This window comes from Mauremys reevesii, linkage group 2, assembly GCF_016161935.1.
Source record: "Mauremys reevesii isolate NIE-2019 linkage group 2, ASM1616193v1, whole genome shotgun sequence".
Classification (NCBI taxonomy): Eukaryota; Metazoa; Chordata; order Testudines; family Geoemydidae; genus Mauremys; species Mauremys reevesii.
The window spans coordinates 229,329,524-229,350,049 of record NC_052624.1 but is presented as its reverse complement, the minus strand read 5'-3'; the positions used below and the strand labels follow the sequence as shown (position 1 = coordinate 229,350,049).

The 20,526-nt window shown below is 43.0% G+C and overlaps 1 protein-coding gene across 7 annotated transcripts in view; it reads right to left on the bottom strand.

Annotated features, from left to right (window-relative positions):
- C2H8orf34 (chromosome 2 C8orf34 homolog) overlaps positions 1–20,526 on the bottom strand; it is a 292,844-nt gene that overhangs the window by 45,851 nt on the left and 226,467 nt on the right. For all 7 annotated transcript variants that reach the window (XM_039522706.1, XM_039522711.1, XM_039522710.1 and 4 more), the window contains exons 11-12: positions 11,545–11,665; positions 4,568–5,058 (exon numbers count right to left, since the gene is read on the bottom strand). In XM_039522706.1, the coding sequence (XP_039378640.1) occupies positions 4,568–5,058; positions 11,545–11,665 (612 nt within the window). The remainder of the gene's footprint in view (positions 1–4,567; positions 5,059–11,544; positions 11,666–20,526) is intronic.

Genomic DNA, 20,526 nt, shown 5'->3' with positions numbered 1-20,526 from the left:
CTGACCCTTCCCAGCAAATCCACAACAATTTTGTTGCCTCTAGGATACAAAGGGGCCTCTTAATTGGCCAAGAGGATTCAGCCAACATAAGAACGGCCATACTGGGTCAGACCAAAGGTCCATCCAGCCCAGTATCCTGTCTACCGACCGTGGCCAATGACAGGTGCCACAGAGGAAGTGAACCTAACAGGTAATGATCAAGTGATCTCTCTCCTGCCATCCATCCCCACCCTCTGACAAACGGAGGCTAAGGACACCATTCCTTACCTATCCTGGCTAATAGCCATTAATGGACTAAAACTCCATTAATTTATCTAATTCTCTTTTAAACCCTGTTATAGGCCTAGCCTTCACAATCTCCTCAGGTAAGGAGTTCCATAGGTGCGCTGTGTGAAGAAGAACTTCCTTTTATTTGTTTTAAACCTGCTGCCCATTAATTTCATTTGGTGGCCCTTAGTTCTTATATTATGGGAACAAGTAAATAACTTTTCCTTATTCACTTTCTCCACACCACTCATTATTTTATATACCTCTATGATATCCCCCCCTTAGTCTCCTCTTTGCCAAGCTGAAAAGTTCTAGCCTCTTTAATCTCTCATCATATGGGACCTGTTCCAACCCCCTAATAATTTTAGTTGCCCTTCTCTGAACCTTTTCTAATGCTAGTATATCTTTTTTGAGATGAGGAGACCACATCTGTACGCAGTATTCAAGATGTGGGCGTACCATGGATTTAGATAAGGGCAATAAGATATTCTTCATCTTATTCTCTATCCCTTTTTTAATGATTCCTAACATCCTGTTTGCTTTATGACTGCCGCTGCACACTGTGTGGACGTCTTCAAAGAACTATCCACGATGACTCCAAGATCTCTTTCCTGATTAGCTGTAGCTAAATTAGCCCCTCATCATATTGTATGTATATTTGGGGTTATTTTTTCCAATGTGCATTACTCTACATTTATCCACATTAAATTTAATTTGCCATTTTGTTGCCCAATCACTTAGTTTTGTGAGATCTTTTTTAAGTTCTTCACAGTCTGCTCTGGTCTTCACCATCTTGAGCAATTTAGTATCATCTGCAAACTTTGCCACCTCACTATTTACCCCTTTCTCCAGATCATTTATGAATAAGTTGAAGAGGATTGGTCCTAGGACTGCCCCTTGGGGAACACCACTAATTACCCCTCTCCATTCTGAAAATGTACCATGTATTCCTACCCTTTGTTCCCTGTCTTTTAACCAGTTCTCAATCCATGAAAGGACCTTCCCTTTTAACCCATGACAACTTAATTTACGTAAGAGCCTTTGGTGAGGGATCTTGTCAAAGGCTTTCTGGAAATCTAAGTTCACTATGTTCACTGGATCCCCCTTGTCCACATGTTTGTTGACCTCTTCAAAGAACTCTAATAGATTAGTAAGACATGACTTCCCTTTACAGAAACCATGTTGACTTTTGCCCTACAATTTATGTTCTTCTATGTGTCTGACAATTTTATTCTTTACCATTGTTTCAACTAATTTGCCTGGTACTGATGTTAGACTTATGGGACTGTAATTGCCGGGATCACCTCTAGACCCCTTTTTAAATATTGGCATTACATTAGCTCTATTCCAGTCATTGGGTACAGAATCTGATTTAAAGGACAGGTTACAAACCATAGTTAATAGTTCTGCAATTTCACATATGATTTCTTTCAGAACTCTTGGGTGAATGCCATCTGGTCCCGGACACTTGCTACTGTTAAGTGTATCAATTAATTCCAAAACCTCCTCTAGTGACACTTCAATCTGTGACAATTCCTCAGATGTGTCACCTACAAAGGATGGCTCAGGTTTGGGAATCTCCCTAACATCCTCAGCCGTGAAGACTGAGGCAAAGGAAGAACTTCTCATTGTAAACAGCTACACCAAGTGTCATGGGGCAGAAATGCTTATTAGGTATGTTCAGAAAGCCCATCTCTCCTTTTCTAACCATTCAGAAGCCAAGGCATGCCAGACAGCCAAAAAGGAGTACTCATGGCTAACAGAGTGGTGTCCCAATCACAAAGATGGCAGAGGTCACATTGCTCTGGTGGCCAGGTTCTGTCCCCATATGGCCTGGGTAGGTAAGAGAGTCATGGACTGCTTTCTTCAATTAGGGGGCAAGGGGAAATGACTATGCAGTTGCCACCACAGCTTTTCCCTATCCCACAGCCTACCCCAGTGGATATCCCCAGGGTGACTCCCCAAAGTAATAGAAAGTTATTCAGGAACATGGTTAGCGAGTGACAAGTTGGGCTTGTGGCCAGGCCACTGACAGACAATGTTACATTGCCCCCAGTAAGCAAAGGAAGACCACCTGGGAACAGAAGCCAATGAGGAGAAGACAGGCAGGGTTATGAGGGACTTCCAGTACTGCTTGGGGATGAGGAGGGAGATACCAAAATTTGGGCAGGTGCCACATCAAGGGAAGATCAAAATCAAGGATTATCACAACTACAACCATAACAAGGCTGCAGGTGTCAGAGGCCTGCAAGTGTTTGAGTTGTCCCTTCATTTTTCAAAACAGATCAGAAGAAAGCAGGTGAAAAGGTCACCCCAAGATGTCACTTGATGGAGCTCATATGCTCAGTGTATGTTTGTGGAGTGTTGCATCTACTTTGCCACCCTTAAAAGTTGGGGTGTTTGATATTGCATGGGCAGCGCTCCCCTTAAGTCCAGACTTTGGTTATCTCCTGGAGGTCCTTTGCACATTTAGGGTTATCCCACATCTTTTCATTACTAATTCTTTTTGCATAGGAAGAGCCTGTACTATAGCCAGTGCAGATCACCAGGATGGAAAATGCAGTCATTGACTGTTGGAGACTGGGGTGTTTTATGCCATACATCAGGAATTACTTAATACGAATGGGGATTCCTAATATTTAAGTTTCTTCCACTTCCTAGTTCACCTTACAATTTTGACTCTAAGCAGGTAGGAATTGTGAGATGCAGTGTTATCCATTAGACCACCTCTCAGACAGGAACACAGCTAGGTTTTGAAGTGGATAAGGTTAATGGTCAGGTGGCTCCTGACATGAGCCTTACTCATTTGGATGGAGTTTCCAGGGTATGGAGAAACTGCTGTTTAAAATCAAGCAGGACTGGACCATTTTAAGGCTGTATGTTTCCCAGGCAGGAGGAGCATGGTCAAATATGCTGCCAATGGAGAGTAGTCTCCCTGGCTTCCACTGTAGAAAGGTCCAAGAAAACATGAAAACCAAGTGAGGAAGCACTTTGGGTAGGATTCACATGGACTTAGGCTCCTAAAGTGGCAGATGCTTAAGTCCAACATTTAGGCACCACTGATATTCACAAAAGCCCTACTCAGCTACTGTCTAATCCTATAGGTGCCTAACCTCCCTAGGTCTTTAAGTTTATGGCATTAAAGACCCCCCAAGACAACTAAATGTCAGTGTCTGGGCAGGCATACAGCTGGAGGAGTGGGGAGGCTGAGTGGCTAGGCTCTCTGGCTCCTGGAAGGAGGCTGAGCAGTCAGGCTCTGTGTCTCTCTGGCAGCTGGGCTGGAAGGCTCTTGTCAATGTCACAAGTGATTTTATTTTTCCCTCGAAAACCCTTTCTGCAAAAAAATTTCATGTTTGTGGCATTTCATTTCAGTCCATTTCAAAAATGCACAATTTTTAGAGGAAGGGGATGTCAGTTTTCCAGCCAGATCTAATGGGAGTGCCTGACTCCCCACCTTTTACAGCTGTGGAGTCACTTTTGCCTCAGTTTACCCATCTCCACACCATACACTACAACTCTCTAAACAACAGCGATTTTTAAAAATTTTGCTCTAAAAATAATTCACCTGATTTGACATCTTTTATGCCCTATGTCATTTCCAAAACCATTTTAAGGACAGTAATATGCTTTCAGAAATAGCTCATCTAAAGGAAATGCTAATATAACTCTGCAAAAATAGCATTAAAGTTTCTGTACTAACCAACCTATTTAAAAAGTGTTCTAAATTCGGTAATTCAATTTCCAAAGTAACTTGTCTTTCTTTTCACCGCAGACTAATTATGTAAAACCCACTACTATGTAAGAAACAGGCTTTTTTTTAATGCTATGAATCAGCCCAGTTTGCAAAGCAGTATTAAACTTATTAGCTACTGGCTCTATTATATTAGCTTTTCTTCTCATTTCAAAGTAATTCAGTGATATTATAAAGCAAATCTACCAATTCAAAACTTAAGTAATCACTATTATCTGTCAAATATTTGAGTGGCTTTTCTGTTGGATAAAAGTAAGATTAGTCAGCTCTGTGAACAAAAAATTAACCTGTACATTTCTAAAAAAATCTTGATTAAAATTCCATACATAAGCATTCTCATAGAAATCGTATTGCTCTCAGTGGCATTAATTCTGCTGTAGTTTACGAACTTTTACCAATAAAAATCAAATCAGGTTTCAAAATAAATAAATATATTCCTCCAAGCCTAACTACAAGGAACTAAAATACAAATAAAAAACCCTCACATCCTAATTTTATAGTTTTTATGGTCTTAAAATTAGTAAAAAATAAATATATTGGAAATCTTACTTCGGACAAACTGATTCTTTGAGGGACAGTTCCTATAATATCTCCGCTCGTTTGTACAGCTAGCCCTGAAGGAGTGCCAAGAGTCCTCCCAATTTGACTCTTAGAAGTTAAGGATCTGCTTCTTTGCATACTAACGATTCCATCCTTATTTCCCTGGTTGCTAGAGGTATGAGGTCGTGGCAACAAACTATTTGGGGTTGCAGGTCTGCTTCCTGGAGTCGATGGCGTTGGAGGCCTGTTGTTCTGCATATTGGAAGTCTGAGGCCTACTGTTTGAGATACTGGAGACCTGCGCTCTGCTGTTAGTAGGAAGCAGTGGTGATTTGTTTCCTTGCAGCTGCAGCTGAATATTTTTCCCAGTTTGACTTGGCACTTGAGGCTTTGAATTTTGGCCTACTGTGGCTTGAAGATTTCCTGGATGGTGTGTTGTAACTAAATTAATATGTGGACTACTACTTGCTTCTTCCCAGAGTGCTAGGTCCTTTTCAATGTCTGCACACAGAAAAAAGACAACAGTAACATTAAAATAAAAAGAAGGATACACTGAGGACGTGTCCACATGGTGACTTGGTGCATGGCAAGCCAGGGTCTGAATGTACAGTGCTCTAGCCTGCTGCACACTAAATTGTCATGTGGACCCTGTGATCACATACTAAAAGTTCCATAGGGCTCTTTGATGTTCTGCTGTTTGAAACAGCAGGTCAAAGAGCATTTTTGGTATATGATAGCAGGGTCCATATGGGCAGTTAAGCACAGCAGGCTAAAGTGCTGCAGATGTATACTGCACACAGTCTGTCCGTGTAGAGAAGCCTAACATATGTAATCTCTCTTCTTCGTGATTTTAAAATTGATTTAAAGTATGAATGAATGGTGAACACAGCTTGAGATTGTGGAGAGAAAACCTACTCATCATCTCTCAGCCATCCCTGCAATGGAAGACAGAGAACTAACAATCCAAAATATATGTTTTTGCAAGCCATTTCTCCAAAGTTCATTCCTCAGAAATGGAATATGACATCACTTTGTAATTATCTTTTCTTGATATGAAAGGCATTAAAACCAATAATAACCTCCATTATTTCTCCCAAGTTATATTCCCTTAACTTCTATGAGGTTTCTCTTTAGTAACAAATAAAGACTGGGGAAAACTCTGGCTCTGAACAAACCTCAGCTCTTGTGAGGGTGGAATCTAAACTCGATTCACAATCTGAATTTAACTCCTGGATCCTATCCTTATAAGTGACCAAACATGCTTGAACTCTGGTGTGTTTGAAATTTTGACATATTCTGGATCTGAATTTTGTGGTTCCAATCCATCTCAGCATCTAATTCCATGGACACACGGTTTGAAAATGCACAGGTTTCACTAAGTTCAGCAGAAGCCATGCATTAAAATCCAAGAGTAGAATTTGGTCCATAAAGGGGCTTCAGCTTTACACAAGCCAAACTCTCAATGGGAGTTTCCTTTTCTAAGGTATTAAAAAATAAAGCCCTATCTAGGCCAGGACAATTGAGTGTTACTGAAGAATCTTTGCTTCTGAATTCATTCAAAAGCTATTTATGTTTCTAATTTACAGGTAAATTATATCATTACAGTGTGTCCAACAAAGTTACAGTAATAGTGGTTTGGTACTTTACTATGCTAGCAAAATGAAAACCCTCACAAGTAAACATGTCAAGAAACTTGACAAGACATTTGTTGAATCATCTAGTTTATGTTTCACCACTGTTGTCAATTTCACACCGTCACTGGCAGATGACTCTATTTAACTTTGTTTTGAGACACACAATCAGTTTCCTTTAGAACCAACAGCAGTGTCATTTTGCTTTAAACAGTATTAGCCACATTCTCAGCAGTTGGGAACTGGCATAGCCCCATGGACTACAAGCTCTATGTGTATAATGAAGCCTCCAACCCACAGAAAATCTGCACTGCATTTATGACTTAACAGCAAAGACTTCAGGATACAAGAAATCCTACAGCAATCCCAAACCTGATTTTCCAAAACTATTATTTATAATCTATTCTCATCCACTTCCACCTGTGTTTACCAAATATGCACAATGTTTATACTATACATTTATAAATTATGAGTATACACAAGTAGAATTGGTCTACATTAAAATGTGCTCATATTTTATTAAATATTTTGCTCATTTACTTTTTTAAAAATAAAAAACAAATTGTATCTGCTAGTCTAAAATAAGATATTCAACATGTTAGAAGACTGATACTACAGAAGGTGGACTCAAAATTGTCAGTGAAATCTCAAAGGATATACTATCCAGACTCTTTAGTGAACAAATGTTTTCCTACTAGCAAATTTACAAGGGTCATTATTGTTTATATATTTAGTAGACAGTTAAGGATATTTCTTATTGTTGCTTTAAACTTAAAACAATTTAAATGAAACACTGACCTCATTAAAATCAAGCAGTTATTTTCATTTTACCTTTTGAAATAATTACTGTATGCTTTTAAAAAAATCAATACATGTCATTTTGAAATTTGTAAGATATCTGGTTCAAATCTCCGGGGTCAACAAGCAATAATGTAAGTTTCATAATTTAAACCAAATGTGGTATGTGTTCTTTTAAATTAAAATTAACCTGTATCATTGCAAAATGACTAAACTCTTTAACTTCCTCACCTTGATGCAGAGGAGATCATGCTCGAAAACTGATCTACAATATCCATGCTTTAGTAAGAGTTCTATAAACATTGTATTCTTTGTCCATGTTTCCATGATTTTAAATTAGTGATTGATTCTACAGAAAAAAAGCTATTTTAATCACTTTCTCCGTATATAATTAAAAAGATTTTCACAACTGTTCAGTTTTATTTAATACATACCACATCTGTTGATTTTACTTCAACATCAACTTTTCCAACTAAATGAATAAACCTAGTTTTGAATTTCCAACACTACAGTATTATTTGATACACATCAAATACTGTAGTTGGGACACGACTTGGGATTTTGTCAGAAAACCTCCTGTTAATGTTATTTAAATGAAAATAACATGTGGGTAACAGAGTGATCCAAGGGTATCCTACTTATGTATCAGAAATACCAGAACAACAGTTTGATTCACAACACATTCATAAGGTTTTTAACACATTAAAAAGTTCTTTTTGTGATAAAACACATTCAGGAAGAGAGCAGTGACCACAGAATTATTCCTTCAAACCAAACAGAAAAGTTGCCTGAATTAGCTACCAAAAAAAAAAGCCTCTCACCCTGTGTATAATATAAAGCTGCCACTGGACAGCTGTAACTTGTGTGACTGGCATTTAGATGAAAGCATTACGGTGCAGTCTGCAGGGAATGATGGGGGCACTGTATAGGTGAAAATTTGAACCTGCTAAAAATGTTGCATTTGCATCTGCTGAACCAAACCCAAATACTGCAAGTTTAGATTTTGTAAATAAAGAGAACTGCCCAGGCAAGTCTACATATTCCAAAATCCCATTCCTGATACACAGACAAATGGAGAAAACCAGTCACAGGGAAACAGATGCTCAACAAGAACCATTCTCAAACAAAATAAAATACCTAGATCTCATATAGCACTTTTCATCTGTAGATTTCAAAAGCACTTTACAAAGGAGCTTAATACCATTATTTCCATTACACAGATGGGGAAACTGAGGCACAGGGAGGGGACATGACATGCCCAACCTTTGGGTGTGGTAAATAGAGGGAGGGCTGGACATGAGGGAGCAACCAGTCAAGAGGATTTTGTGACCCTGTACCTTATCCCTGGAGTACAGGTAGTAGAAGAAGGTTGGCAATGGTGAACTGACCAGAAAGATTCTGTATTCTAGTATATCCAGCAACAGCGAAATAGACTATCAAAGGAGTCTACAACCTAGTGCCAGCTCCCAACAACCCAAACAATTGGGTGAGGAGAGAGAAGACATTTCAGAATATCTCATTACTCTTTGTGCTGGTGCCAGAGAACTGCAATGGAGTCTGAGGGAGTTACATGTATTTTTATTTTATAAATATGTACCCCAGTTCACCTGTTTGATATTATCCTGACTGACTACAAGGAGTTAAATCAAAGGAGGCTGTTAGAGGGGGAAAAACAGGATATAAAACAAGGGCAAAGATAAGGTATGGCCCAGACAATACTAAGGGTCTTTGAGGAAACAATGGGGAAAATGATTAGACCTTCCCAGACCTAAGCCTAGGATCAAAGAGGGTATTAAAACCTTGACAATGCTGGCCTATGGAAGAAGGGGGATTGAGTGGGCTGGCAAAAGCTGCTGAGGGAGAAGATGCTGACAGAGACACTGAGAAGGAGACAAACTGAAGCAAGCAGACTGCCTCTTCCAACTGAGAGGTGGGAGTAACAGGGTTGAATGGAACTTACCAAAGCTTGCAAGGTAAGATTAAAGTTTAGGTAAGGAAAAATAGGTACATAGGTCTTTTCTGCTTTTGTTTGTTTGTTTTAACTCTTTGCTCCGCATGTTTTGTACCTTTTGGGTGAATACATAATGTTTTGTTTTGAGGAAGCTGTTTTTGAGCTACTTTAAGCAGCTGCCATCACAGGCTCCAGGAGCAAAAGTGCTTATAGGGGCTAGACACAGGTGGGCCTGTCATATTAACAGAGTCAAGAATCACAGGGGCTGCCATCTGGAGTCCAGTTCCAATGTAGCTGAATTGCATGGTTGACCCTTGAGAAAGATGCAGGAAGCCAGGCCTGTCACCTAAAAGGTGCACTTGAGAGAGACAAAAAGGAGATTTCTAACGTGCAGCTCAGCCTGAAGCCATGTCAATGGTACATTATCAAATCAACAGAAGCAGCAGGATCAAGTGGAAGATTTCTAGATTCCACTGTTCCACAAAGGCGTGGGTGAGTGGGAAGAGCTAACTTTGCTTTTGGTATGAGCTGACCTACACCAAATCAGCCCCCAATAAGTAGGGGAAGGAGCAGGCATGCTTTCAACCCCAAAAGTTTACAGAAAGGTAAGATGCCCCAAGAATTTGCGGAAAGGGCCTTTTGGGCACTCTGACAATCATGATGGGGAGGAAACCTCCTGGCCTAAGATATCATTGGGGGACGTAGGCATACCAGCAGTCCCAAATGTTGCTAAATGGGCTCCCTGGCTGCACCTAGAAATTCAATTAAAGGAGTGCTAAGTTTTTAGGCTTATCCTCAAAAAGAGACAGGTAAATGCAGGTATAGTGGGAGGGAGGGTATTTAATTAGGCTAAAGACCTCTATACATGTGGATGTGTCAGATATTGGATGAAACAAATGCAAATTACAACTCTTTGTAGGGATTTTCACATTTGCTTACTCAAGTCCAGTGCTACAAAAGGTAAATGTATTGTGTGATATCACCTGAGACAGTAATGATATTGTACATTTTACGCAGGGGGAAATGGAGGCAGGTAGGTAATTGAATTTCCTGAGGCTACATAGTAAACCAGTTAAAGAGCTGGGATTAGAATTCAGGAACTTCTCACCCCTAAGATCAGGATGCCTGTATTTATTTCTTCACATCTAAACTGCAGAAGCAGCAGAGTATGCAGACCCTATAGTTCTGTGGTTACTAAGAAAAAAGTGATCTGAAAATAGGTTTATATCATAACTTACCTTTTTGTGCATGTGCCACAACTTCATGCCTCCAATGTCACATTTGTTAAAAGGCAGATTTATTATTTTCTATGGTGTGGTCATGAAGTGGCATGACATGCAGCACATATATCACAGGCCTGCAGGGCTGTACGTGTGCCCTTTAAAAAGATGAATACTGCAAAAATATTTTCCTGTTATTCATTGTTTAATTTAACCAATCATCCAGAGTAAAATTGAATTTATTCTACAACTAAAGGGGTGTATGTTTTGAATCATTCATAACATATTTAAAGCTGAAGCAAGAAAATACTCATTATGATGAAAAAGAAAAAAGTGGAAACTGTATTCTAGATTTCCCAATGCATTTTTCAAGAAACACTGAAAATACTTTCACCCAAACTTTGGTTTACTTTACAGGGCCACCCAGAAAGGGGGGCAAGTGGGGCAATTTGCCCCAGGCGCCGGGCCCCGCAGGGGCCTCCACGAGAGTTTTTTGGGGCCCCTGGAGCGGGGTCCTTTACTCGTTCCGGGGGCTCCGGAAAACTCTCGCAGGGCCCGGGCCCCCAGAGCTTCTTCCACTCCGGGTCTTCGGCAGAAATTAGGCGGCGGGGGGTCCTTCCGCTCCGGGACCCGCTGCCGAAGTGCCCCGAAGACCCGCGGCAGGGGGTCCTTCCACCCTGGGACCCGCCGTTGAAGTGCCGGGTCTTTGGCGGCAATTTTGCGGGGGCCCCCTGCCGCGGGTCTTCGGGGGGTCCTTCCGCTCTGGGACCCGCCGCCGAAGTGCCCCGCCGCCAAATTACCGCTGAAGCGGGGGCCCACTGCCGCCGAAGACCTCAGGCCCCCTGAATCCTCTGGGCGGCCCTGTTACTTTATTGTACTCTTAAAAAAATTACTACTATCACTACTGTAGCAGAGATTCTATCATACACAATGGCCCTAATCCTCATCAACCGGAACTCTCATTAAATCTCAGAAAGGTGCTGACTGGCTTATGCCTCAGGCCAGTGTTTTATTAATACACTGGTCTGTTGAAGTCTTTTGGAAGATTTATAACCTGGGGGTCTAGCAACAATAATTCACTACCACTTGAGGTATTACTGAGCTATGGGAATAAATATGTAATGAAATATTCAGGACAGTTTTTTTAATTACCTTACCAAACACAGTCAAGTTTAAAATCTTTGGCTTCAAATAAATGTCTTTTTTTCCTGTGAAGAAAATAGCAAACGAAGTGAAAGAGAGGTTACAATTCAATTTCTCATCTACCTTTGTCAGTGTCTCAGACAGTGTTTCCTCTCCTTACTCACATGAGTAGTTCAACTGATTTCAGTGGGTTACTTGGGTGTATAGGGTTTGATGTTTTACGATTCCTTGTCACTATACGCACCAGCTAGATGTTTTTCCATGGTCTGCAGTTCTTTTGCGGCTAAGGAGTCTTTCAGGAGTTTCTGGCTTGGGGACTCTCCGTTTCTGGCACACATGACATCCAGGTCCCAAACAGGTTGATGCTAAATGCAGGTAAAAAGAAAGGGGAATACTAGAATCTTTACATGTATTTTTACATTTATATCTAAAGTACAGGGCTGCCCGGGGGGGGGGGGGGGCAAGTGGGGCAATTTGTCCCGGGCCCCGCAGGGGCCCCCACGAGAGTTTTTCGGGGCCCCTGGAGCGGGGTCCTTCACTCGCTCCAGGGGCCCCGGAAAACTCTTGCGGGGCCCGGGCCCCCGGAGCTTCTTCCGCTCCGGGTCTTCGGCAGCAATTAGGCGGCGGGGGGTCCTTCCGCTGTGGGACCCACCGCCGAAGTACCCCGAAGATCTGCGGCGGGGGCCCCCTGCCACCGAAGACCCCGGGCCCTCTGAATCCTCTGGGTGGCCCTGCTAGAATAAAAGAAAGTTGGAATGATATGTTCTCCTAATTTAGGTAATTAAATGGTGCTTTAAAAGTTTAAAGTGCAATTAATAAAAATGTTGGCTTTATATAAAAATATTTATTGTGAAACTATTTATTTTAAGGTACAAATGGGTAAGAGATGGATTAGATTCAAAATATCTAGTAGTTTTAAGCAAAGCTATACTGCATAGAAACTGGTGCTCAAATTGAGGCAGCATATCAGGCCAAATTCTGCAACGATTTACACTCTGGGTAGTCCCATTGACTTTAGTGGCATTGCACTCACTTTAAATCAACATAAAATATGGCCCAATATCTCTGCAAAGCAGCACTTCTGGGAATATCTCTCCATTTCCTTACCAACATTTCCAATACTGTTGTATCACTGGAAGAAGTCTTCCTTTCAGGAAAGGTAACTAAATCATGGCAGCATTATAAGCAGTTTGGAAGGGATCCTGGCAAGCAAAATACCTACCCAGTCATTCGACTATTGAACACTGATATTCAGAGTTTCCTACAGGTTTTTGGAACTGTTCAACGTGCTTTTAAAAGATGTCTTCAAAAACATAAAATTATGGAGATAAACTTGATAAGTTTTAATCTGTTTGAGATAAACTAAAACATATGACCAGATATTCAGGACTTAGTCATAAAAACAATGAGCAAAAATATCAATTAAAACATATCAGAACACAGAGTTTACTTTATTACATTGCCAAACTATTTCATCCAAAGACCTAGTGTTATTTTTTTAAACAGTAAAAACTAGTTATATGTACTGTAGTCACCTTCCCAAGAAATAAATATATTCTTCAAAATACACTGTTATACAGAATATTTTATATTTCAGATCTATTCAAAACAATCAACACCACCTTTTAAGTATCCAACTCCTGTGAAGCATAAATTCTTTGCTAGATTTGACCATACAACTTTAGAATGCAATGTTGATAAAGAAATATCTAAAATGTAAAGATTTGCATAGGAAAGAGAAACTGGCCTTATATTAAATCATATCAATCAACACTGTCAAAGCTGTTCAAGATTTTAATTGGCATATTTATTTAGTGATGCAATTTTTGGAATGATGGTACCATTTTCAGTGTGCAAATTTGCTTCCACAGCACTCCCATTTTAATTAAAATTATTCCTATTTGGTCCCAAGTGTTAAAGTAGAATATCTGGAGAAGACCATAAACTATACAAATTTAGATCTGATCCTGCTAATTTCAGACAGATGAATAGCCCCCATTGGTCCTGATCCTGAGAGGTTTTGAGCATCTGCAATTTCAGTGGCAGCTGTGAGTTCTCAGCATCAGATACAATGAACTCATTAGGACTATTCACATGCATGGAATTACTCACATGAGTAAGTGTTTGAAGGATCAAGACCACAGTTATTTAGTGGCAGATTCCAATATTTTTACTTATGTTGAATAACACCTTATTTTATGAGTTCACTTAAAAGCAATAGGGCTACCCAGGGCATTAGGAGATAGTCAGCGTGTTCATTGTGGGGAAAGGGATCAGAATGTGGCCCTATGTTATAGTTTTTTATATTGATTACTTAGATATATTTTCCCTTATATAAATGTCCATGTATATGTTTGTGTATGTTTATGTATGTACTCAAAGACACACACATACACTGTATATGTCTTTGTAACTATAGAGATGTCATACAATTATGCACACACACAGACTCCTACATGAAGACATACACAGTTTATGTGAGTACACATATAAATGACATAAATATGCATGACTTAAAATATATACACCCATATATACCCATTTACATTTTCATGTATCCAATTTCTTCCGTCAACATATGCCTTCAACTGCCAGTGAAGTCAATGAAACAACTGAGGGTAGAATCTATTCCCCAGTTTGTGATCAGTTTATTAAATGCTTTTGCAATCCACACACCTTCTGGGTGTGGTGTTCTGTTCCACCTAGTGGCACCGAGACTACTTAGAGAGAGTTAAATGAGTCTGCTCTACAGCTTTAGCAAACAGGCAGCTGCCTTTTAGCTCATGTGGTAGAGGCTCATGAACTAAGCTCCAAAGGGCCCAGGTTCAATTCTGCACGCCGACGATCAGGGTCTGTCCGTGTTACACTTTGTCATGTTTTGATGAAAAGATCAAGAGTACATGCAACACCACAAGTATCAGTAACTACAAGTCAGGCCATAATGTGCCAAAGGCAAAAGCATTACTGCATCATTACTTACTGAGTATATGTGATACTAAATATTTGAAATTTAGTGACAAACATTGTAAAAACTATAAACATATAAATACATTAATTTGATAATGATATGAATGAGAATGAAAACCAACACAAACAAGCCAAAAAGGTTATTATGATAATAAAATGTTGTGACTCTTGTGATCACTCTCCGATTCTGTGCATTTCAGGGACATACCAAAGTAGGTTTCAATCATTTAGGAGGCAGAGCAGGGATAGCAATTTTCATATGTGGCTTTGGATGAAAATGATTTACGTTTTGAGGCCCATATTCACTTCAGAGTTTGCACTAGTGTAAACCCTGCTAAGGGTCCCTAGTGTTCCCATCACACAGCTGTGCCAGTTCCCTATGCTGAGGAGCCAGCATAGCCTGAAAAGTGGATGGTGATACCTAGAAAAGGGGGCATGACCACGGTGGCTGGGAAGTATGCTGATTCATGGCTCTAGCATGATTTAAAGCTGCTCCTCCCCCCTCACAGAAAACCTTAGGGCAGATGGCATGAGTAACACTATGTAAGTTAAGATAAACCCTCAGGGTTGCAAGGCACTTTTGCCGGTGCAGCAAGGTGTAATTTACAACTCCCTGTGCCACTTTACAGAACTTAAGTCTTATTGTCTTTTGGCCAGGCATAGTACAAACAGACCAATACAACTTGCAAGCATAGTGTAACTTTACTCTGAAGCATAACAATAGTGGAGCCAACTAGTGCTATAATATAGCCTCTTGATCTCCTTAAAAACATACTCCAGATTATTTCTATGCAAACATTACAACTTCAGTTAATTCAAATTTTAATAATCTGTGACAATGGTAGATCCTCTCCCGATTATTAAGAACATAAGAACATAAGAAAGGCCGTACCGGGTCAGACCAAAGGTCCATCTAGCCCAGTATCTGTCTACCGACAGTGGCCAATGCCAGGTGCCCCTGAGGGAGTGAACCTAACAGGCAATGATCAAGTGATCTCTCTCCTGCCATCCATCTTCATCCTCTGACGAACAGAGGCTAGGGACACCATTCTTACCCATCCTGGCTAATAGCCATTTATGGACTTAGCCACCATGAATTTATCCAGTCCCCTTTTAAACATTGTTATAGTCCTAGCCTTCACAACCTCCTCAGGTAAGGAGTTCCACAAGTTGACTGTGCGCTGCGTGAAGAAGAACTTCCTTTTATTTGTTTTAAACCTGCTGCCTATTAATTTCATTTGGTGACCCCTAGTTCTTGTATTATGGGAATAAGTAAATAACTTTTCCTTATCCACTTTCTCAACATCACTCATGATTTTATATACCTCTATCATGTCCCCCCTTAGTCTTCTCTTTTCCAAACTGAAGAGTCCTAGCCTCTTTAATCTTTCCTCATATGGGACCCTCTCTAAACCCCTAATCATTTTAGTTGCTCTTTTCTGAACCTTTTCTAGTGCTAGAATATCTTTTTTGAGGTGAGGAGACCACATCTATACACAGTATTCGAGATGTGGGCGTACCATGGATTTATATAAGGGCAATAATATATTCTCAGTCTTATTCTCTATCCCCTTTTTAATGATTCCTAACATCCTGTTTGCTTTTTTGACCGCCTCTGCACACTGCATGGACATCTTCAGAGAACTATCCACGATAACTCCAAGATCTTTTTCCTGACTCGTTGTAGCTAAATTAGCCCCCATCATGTTGTATGTATAGTTGGGGTTATTTTTTCCAATGTGCATTACTTTACATTTATCCACATTTATCCATTTATTCCTTTCAACCTGGTAGGTTGGGTCAGTGCTGGATATAAATGTGGGTGTTTTTAGTTTATTTAATATTTTCTTTGCCATTATGGTTCCAAACTATGCCTTATGTTTAATGTTTCATTACATTTTAAAAATGGATGTTTACATTAACAAGGAGTTTTACATCTCAATACAAGGAAATTACTGAAAGAACATCCATGTCATTTTTACTTATGGAAATCACATTAGGTCCCATTCACTAACTTTGAACCAAGGCATGGTGAGGTAATATAGCATCAGAAAAATGTTAAATCAATATTGTCAAGAGATGTGCCAACTTTTAAGGTCAGCCATATGTCAGTATTTTGCTAAGGTTTTTTTCACATCTTCATTATGTCTTCACATACAATATATTTATTTTTGTATTCTTTACTTAGATCACTTAGCCAACAAATACAAAGGAAGACGCCAAAATGTAATCAAGGCCTTAACTAGTTCATTGCATTTTTGAAGAATATTGTAACTTAGTGGGGCTGGAGTGGGTTAGGGGAAATTGTCTATAGTTATAAATTGCTCATGTTAGCAAGAGTTTCTTTTAGATGTCATAGTTCATGCTTCAGACTTTAGCACCACATTAGCTTGCTGCCAAAAGTCATTGATGATATTCCTGTTGGAAGAAATATGATACACATTAAGGTTCTGATCCTTCAGTTGAATCTACTGTCATGGACTCTCACACAGATGTGAAGTCCCACAGACATCTATGGAGTTCTGCTCAGGTGAAATGATCTGATGCCAGAATCAAGGCCTAAGAATTCTCAACCTCTAATATAAAGTGCTTTACCAGAACAATGTAGGACACTCCAAGAGGAGAAGCTGGCTTCCAGTAGAAAGCATTCCTTCATCTTTTAAGAATGCTGTGACGGGGCAGCACCCCATCAATCCCAAGATGGAGACGGAGAAGCTTCTAAAGTGGATGCTGGAAAGGCAGCAAAAGCAGGCAGCCCAACAGCAGCAGCAGTATGTGCAGATGATGCAGCAGATGGCCAGCCAGCAGCAGCTGCTACTGATAACCCAGCATCAAGAGCACCAGCAGGCACAACAAGAACGCCTGGTTCAGCAGATGGCCACACTATTACGCCCAGCAGGAGCCACAGCTGACCTACTGGCTGTGGCCAGATCCAGGGAGATGCTGGGGGAACTGCCGGTATGCCTCACTAAGATGGGGCCAGAAGATGACCCAGAGGGCTTTCTTAGTGATGTTCGAACAGGTGGTGACCACCGCCAGGTGGCCCCCAGAGCATTGGGCCACTCTACTAGCCCCCTATCTGACGGGACAGGCCCAGGCCACCTACCATAGCCTCGATCCCCGGGAGGCCCTAGAGTACCCCTGGGTGAAGGCAAGGAGGCCATATTGGACTATACCGGCATTAGCCCGGAGACCTATCGCCAGTGCCTCCGCAAAGAACGGTATCCCCCTGGGGCCTGACCCCAGGCAGTGGCCCAATGGATACGAGACCACTGCTGGAAGTGGGTGAACCCAGAGGGCTTGACCGGACCCCGGGTAGCGAAGATGGTGGCACTGGAGCAGTTCACCCAGATCCTGCCTCCAGGAGGAAGAGCTTGGATACACTGACATCGACTGGCGACCTTGTCAGCAGCGGTGGCCTTGATGGAGGATGACTTGTCCACCGAGGGGGCTGAGGCGCCACCCCGAGTAGCAGGGAATTCCGGTCGAAGGATCGGGCCAGGCAAAGGAAATCCCCAGGGGACAGGGACCCAGGAGCTGTGGTCCGGCACCCGCCCCATACCTCCGAAACTCCCCAGCCCTGAGTCCAGACACAGGGCCACCCGGGTACCCCAACAACCCCAAGAGAGAGGAAGCCCACTGGGTGGAGGCCCTGGACCCACTGAGGCCTAAGAGGGGTGATGGGAGTGGGGACAAGAAGGGCATTTTTGGCGGAATTGCCCATTTATGGACTGCAATTACGGACAAGCCTGGGTCGCCGGACAAAGGGCCCAGAAGAGAGGACCGGGAAAGCTCATGGTCTCTGTACGGGTCGAGGGGATCCTCGCAAATGCCCTCATGGACTCGGGGTGCAGTCAGACCCTCATATGGGAGGGGCTGGTCCCAGACCTCAAACTCTCTGGCACTCAGATGCACTTGCAATGTGTGCATGAGGACATCCGCCCCTACCCCGCGGCTTGGGTGAAGATAGAAGTCTCTTGCCCGGAGGGGGACCTCCATGTAGGCATGGCCCCCAGGTTAGCCTACCCGGTAGTATTGGGATGAGACTGGCCAGGCTTTGGGGAGATCCTCCGGAGGTACCAACCATCCGACTCATGGATGGACAGGACTAGGCCTCCACGAGTGGGGCTGCTCGGATGCACGCCGCGGGTCGACCCCGGAGGAGAGGCATCGGCGGAGACCCCTGCGACCCTCCCCATCCATAAGGCCCCTTTTGGTGGAGGACACACAAAAAGAACTGGAGCGGGACATGGACTTTGTACAGGAACAGAGAGGACCTGACCCTAGAGTAGGGCCTGGGAACAGGCCACCAGTCCTGGCCCTGATGAAGGCCCAACCCCGAGGCCCCCACAGGGCCCCTGTTTTGAGATATGGCAGGACTGCCTATATCGGGTAGTGCAAGAACCATGGACCCAGGAGATGTTCTGTCAGCTCTTGGTCCCCCGGAGGCTGCAATGAAGCCTCTTCCAACTATCCCATGCAAACCCCTGGGCTGGGCACCTGGAGCGGGAAAAGACCCTCCAGAGGATAGCTCACCGGTTCTTCTGGCCTGGCATACATTGGGAGGTTCGGGACTACTGTGCGTCCTGCCTGGAATGCCAGCTGGCGGGACCAAAAAGCATATCCCTGGCACCCCTGATTCCTATGCCAGTTGTTGGCATACCCTTTGAATGGATTGGGATGGACCTAGTCAGCCCCCTTGAAAGAAGCAAGATGGGGAACTGCTTCATCTTAGTGTTCGTGGATTATGCAACGCGTTATCCTGAAGCCGTGCCCCTGTGGGCTGCGACTACGCAAGTGATTGCTACCGAACTAGTGAAGATTTTCGCCAGGATTGGGATACCAGTGGAAATCCTGACAGACCAGGGCACAAACGTGTCCTCTAAACTGATAGCTGAACTGTGTCGCCTCCTCCACATACGAATGCTCCAGATGTCAGTTTACTATCCCCAGACAGACGGCCTAGTGGAACGTTTCAATGGCACCCTAAAGTCCGTGCTACGGAAGTTTGTGGAGGAGGACCTGCCCATTGGGATACCCTGTTGCCAGCCCCGCTGTTCGCCATAAGGTAGGTACCCCAGGCCTCGACGGGGTTCGCACCCTTTGAACTCTTGTACGGCAGGCAGCCCAGGGGGATCCTGGACCTCCTGAAGTAGGAAGCCCTGCAGACACTAGTTCTCGGGACCACCCAGTACGTGTTACAACTCCGAGAACGGCTCCAAACACTAGGGGCCTTCGCCCGGGAAAACCTGATGCAGGCCCAAGCGAACCAAGAACGCCTCTATAACCAAGGAACTAGGGGGCGGAGCTTTGCCACAGGGGATCGGGTGCTGCTTTTGTTACCCTCGGCCGAATCGAAACTTCTGGCCAAATGGCAGGGACCCTACGAGGTAGTCCGGCAAGTTGGACCAGTAGACTAAGAGGTCCGACTACTGGGGTGACGGAGGGAGACAAGCGTGTACCATGTGAATCTTCTGAAGGCCTGAAAGACCAGGGAAGCCCTGCTCATCAGCCTGTCCACCCTGGAGTCGGAACTCGGGCCCCTAGTAGGGGAGCCCCCGGACCCAAGGCTGGTGATGTTAGGGGCAGGCCTCACCCCAGTGCAGCGAGAGCAACTACAACAACTGATAGATGAGTTCCCCCATGTCTTATCTGCCCACCCGGGACGAACTGCCCTAATGAGTCATCATATCACAACCACCCCTGGTCAGAAGGTAAGAGACCACCACCGACCGTTGCCCTGGAAAATGTGGGACACAGTCCGAGCGGAGATGGAGACTATGCTGGAGATGGGGGTCATGGAGAAATCGACGACTGAGTGGCGCAGCCCCATTGTCCTAGTCCCAAAGCCCAACGGGACTACCCATTTTTGTATTGACTTCCGAAAGGCCAATGCCATCTCCTGCTTTGACGCATACCCGATGCCGAGGGTGGACAAACTGCTGGAATGGCTCAGAGGTGCGAGGTACTTGTCAACCATAGACCTAACCAAGGGATACTGGCAGATCCCCCTCACACCAAACTCCTGGGAGAAGACAGCCTTCCCAACGCCTTTCGGCCTCTTCCAATTTATAACCATGCCATTCGGGCTACACGGCACCGCTGCTACATTCCAACAGCTGATAAATAAGCTCTTACAATCCCACAACCAGTATGCGGTGGCGTATATAGATTACATTGTAGTGTATAGCAACAACTAGGTGGACCACCTATGCCATCTGGCTGGGGTGTTGCAGGCCCTCAGAACAGTTGGCCTCAC